This window comes from Dipteris shenzhenensis, chromosome 14 (genome assembly GCF_047967505.1).
Source record: "Dipteris shenzhenensis isolate YYH24624 ecotype China chromosome 14, Dip_SZ_1.0, whole genome shotgun sequence".
Taxonomy (NCBI): Eukaryota; Viridiplantae; Streptophyta; class Polypodiopsida; order Gleicheniales; family Dipteridaceae; genus Dipteris; species Dipteris shenzhenensis.
In genome coordinates this window covers 38,980,554-38,983,799 of record NC_141609.1, presented here as the reverse complement: position 1 = coordinate 38,983,799, position 3,246 = coordinate 38,980,554, and the positions used below count along the sequence as shown (strand labels likewise).

At 47.5% G+C, this 3,246-nt stretch overlaps 1 protein-coding gene across 1 annotated transcript; it reads right to left on the bottom strand.

Moving 5' to 3' along the window:
• Nucleotides 1-955: 955 nt before the first annotated feature.
• On the bottom strand, nucleotides 956-2,182 carry LOC147894598 (uncharacterized). Its single transcript, XM_087385344.1, has one exon. It carries the CDS (start codon nucleotides 2,180-2,182, stop codon nucleotides 956-958), a length of 1,227 nt encoding a protein of 408 aa, XP_087241470.1.
• Nucleotides 2,183-3,246: the final 1,064 nt, after the last annotated feature.

Genomic DNA, 3,246 nt, shown 5'->3' with positions numbered 1-3,246 from the left:
TTTAGGATTGGATTAAACCAGAAGCGGCAAGCCTAGTGGTGGAAGTCTAAGTGACACCATTTAGGTGATCGCAAACATTTTCTAGGATTGGGTCAAAACACAAGCCTATCTTAATCTTGCACATGCCACGTCCATCATGGAGGAGGGATTTTTCTTTTTACTATATACAGGGCGAATTTGAGTTGCTGTTAAAAAATATCCTTTAGAGAGACATCCCATATACAAAGTAATATTTTTAAATGGCCTAAGCAAGCAATACCTTGAACAAGGGTCCCTATGATACAAGTGTGTCCCGAGGAAGCATGATGACAAACTACACAATTTGGATAAAGAGTTCTCGACACTTAATAAACTAGTTCTGAAATGTCACATGTACAACATTCGAGAGAATTTAAATTCTGAACCCCAAGTATTTGTCCTCAACTCAAAAGTGATTAGAGAAAGTTCAAAGCATGTAGCGTGCAAGAACTGTTAAAAATGATATATATGGAACGGATACTAACGCAATTAAATTAAAACGCAGTCAGATTGCAGCTTGAAAGCTTTCAACAAAGCGTTGTGCTGTATCCGAATAAACTACCTTTTGCATAAAACCAATAAATAAATGGTGTTTAACTGAACTGAAACTCAATTATATGAGAAATGTGTGTCTATCCTGTCACCAGTAAGCCTGCTCTATATTGGACAACTGCTCGTGCATGTGACCACTGAATCGATGGCATTTTTAGACTACATGTGTGCTGCTCAAGGCCCGCACCTGCTACAAGGTAATGTAGGAGATGAGGTGCATCTGCAAAATGCTTGTTGAATTCCTGGAAGTATGAGTGAGGATGGCAAATCTTAATTCTGTACAGGCCAAGAAGGCTTTGAAAGAGGAGTCTATAAAAAACTATGGGTGGGCTGGACTAAGAAACCAAGTAAATGAAGAGGATCTAAACACTTTGGAACTCTGATATCAATAGCCACCTGAGCTTGGCACCTTCATCTTGTGTTCCCAGAGTTGCAAGCCTGCAGATTCCAAAGGTGGTAAATCCATGTATGAAGGTCTCAATATTCCGGCTGGCCACAGCATATCGTTGTCGAAAAGTTTGCCAGGATCGACGAGTTGCACATCTTCCAGTTCTGCGCAGTCGGCTATGGACTGAGTCGCCTTCACGTGAAAAATGTTTCCGTAGGAGCAGCTGGTACTCGGCGACAGATGAGATGCCACACCTTCCCAGAATTCCTTGGAGAAGAAACAATCGCAGCTTAATGTACTGCCCATGTTGAATGGGCAGTCATCTTGGACATCCAAACCATTGGTCAGCTCATTGGGATGGAATAACGCATCGTCGAAATTGATGAAACAAGGCTCTTGCGGTTCGACCTTCACAGCATTAAGCTTCAAGTCGTGCAGTGCTCCCGTTGTGAGGCCTAACGAGAAGGAAGTTGACGACCCTTGCAACTGGTTGTCGGATTCAAGCGCAGTCATGTCGCTAACGGTGCAGCTAAACGATGGATCATTTGGCAGGGACAATCTCATTCCCTCGACGGTCGAACACTCGGAAACTGCGGTTGACAACAAATCGTCTGCACCAAAACGAAGGGGAAGGCTACGCTGCAGCGGCTCTTGCTTTCCCTGTGGGATTGTGTTATCAACAATGGATGTGGCAGAGCCAATATTGCAACTAACTGACGAGGCAAGCATGCCTGAAGAGGAGACGATTCTTTCTACTCGAGGGGAAAAGATGGACTGATGAGAACACTCGGAACCTTCAGACTCTACGAGGGCAGTCTTGGATGACGAAGCAGAGGAAGGATTGAGGTCCGGCAGATTCAAGGGAGCATTCGGTCCATATAATGCCTTGGCTGCCTCGTCGTATGCCAAAGCTGCTTCATTAGCTGTCGAGTAGGTGCCTAGCCACAAGCGTGCTCCTCTCTTTGGCTCTCTGATCTCCGCTACCCATTTACCCCAGGTCCGTTGCCTCACTCCTCGATAGCTGCACGATGCATTCTCTGGACCGCCCTTCCCTTTCATGCAACCTTTCTTGTACCCCTTGGTTGGTGTCTTCCTAATTTGCTTCCTCTGTGTCACAGTTCCTGTTGCGGTCCCTCTACCAGTCCCTTGCACTAGCTTGTTCTTCTCAGCCCACGAAGCCAGAACATCCATTACAGAGCTGCCCCGGCGTTGTGACGGCCTCATTCTATAAGAAGCGTGCACGAGTCCACTTGTGCAGTAAGTGACTACCGACGAGGGCAGCCAGGCGATAGAATGAACGAACGAATACTCGTGACCCAAAGACACGACGCCCGTGAAAAGGCCGAGAGGCACAGAATCTGCGACGCGGTCAACGTGTGGATTTGGGGCGAGAGGCAGCCGAGGGCGTGTGGGTGTGTTAATTTTGGGGGCGGCGCTGTTATCGAGAACAGCTGGGAAAAGTGTCAGAGAGACTCCATTTTGAGCAAGGGAGGAGCACTTGCAAGAAACTTAAGGGCGCCGATTTGAGGCCTCGAAACTAAGGTAAAAGAAGAAGCAGCAGAAGCAGCAAACGGAGCAACCGAGCAGGCCTGAAAAGCTAAAATGGAGCAATGAAGGAGCAATGAAGGAAGCTAAAGGTATAAGGCAAAACTGAAGGTGACGAAAGCTACGTAGGACGAGGCTTAGGAGAAGCAGCAACAGAGCAGCTGATGAGGATGAATGGAGGCAATCTTGGTGGAGAAAAACTACTGCGAGGGGTACGAATGGATTGATATATGATGGGAAAACCAATCCGCGCAGGGTTGCCATTCGTCCGTCCTCCGGATTCGCCCGTGGAATTTGGCTATTTTCAATCCTAGTCCGCGTAAGTTAGGCGGACGAAGGAGGAAGCGACACGAGAGGAGAGACTCTGGAGAGAGAAGCGATAATCCGATACGGAGGGGCTACGTATTAGGGGCGACTCTCGGTGAAGTCGTAAGACAAGGCAGGCGATTGGGGGAGGTTGATGGGGAGCGACGTATTTGGAAAGTTTCGTTTGATGAGTTAAAGGCTACCTGGGATATAACCTTGCCGTTTGCAGAATGGGCAAGCGAAAAAAATATCGTATTTTAACAAATGGCCGCTTTTTATTAGGCCCTTACATGACGGTGGCTCTATAATATAAGCCGCAATGTCCGCTCTTCCCATCACGTCATTGATGACTCCCCCCCCCCATCTCCCCGCCCTCTCTGGGTCCCCTCACTTTTTCCTTCCCCTCCAATCAAACTAGAATGCTTGGCCAAGATCTC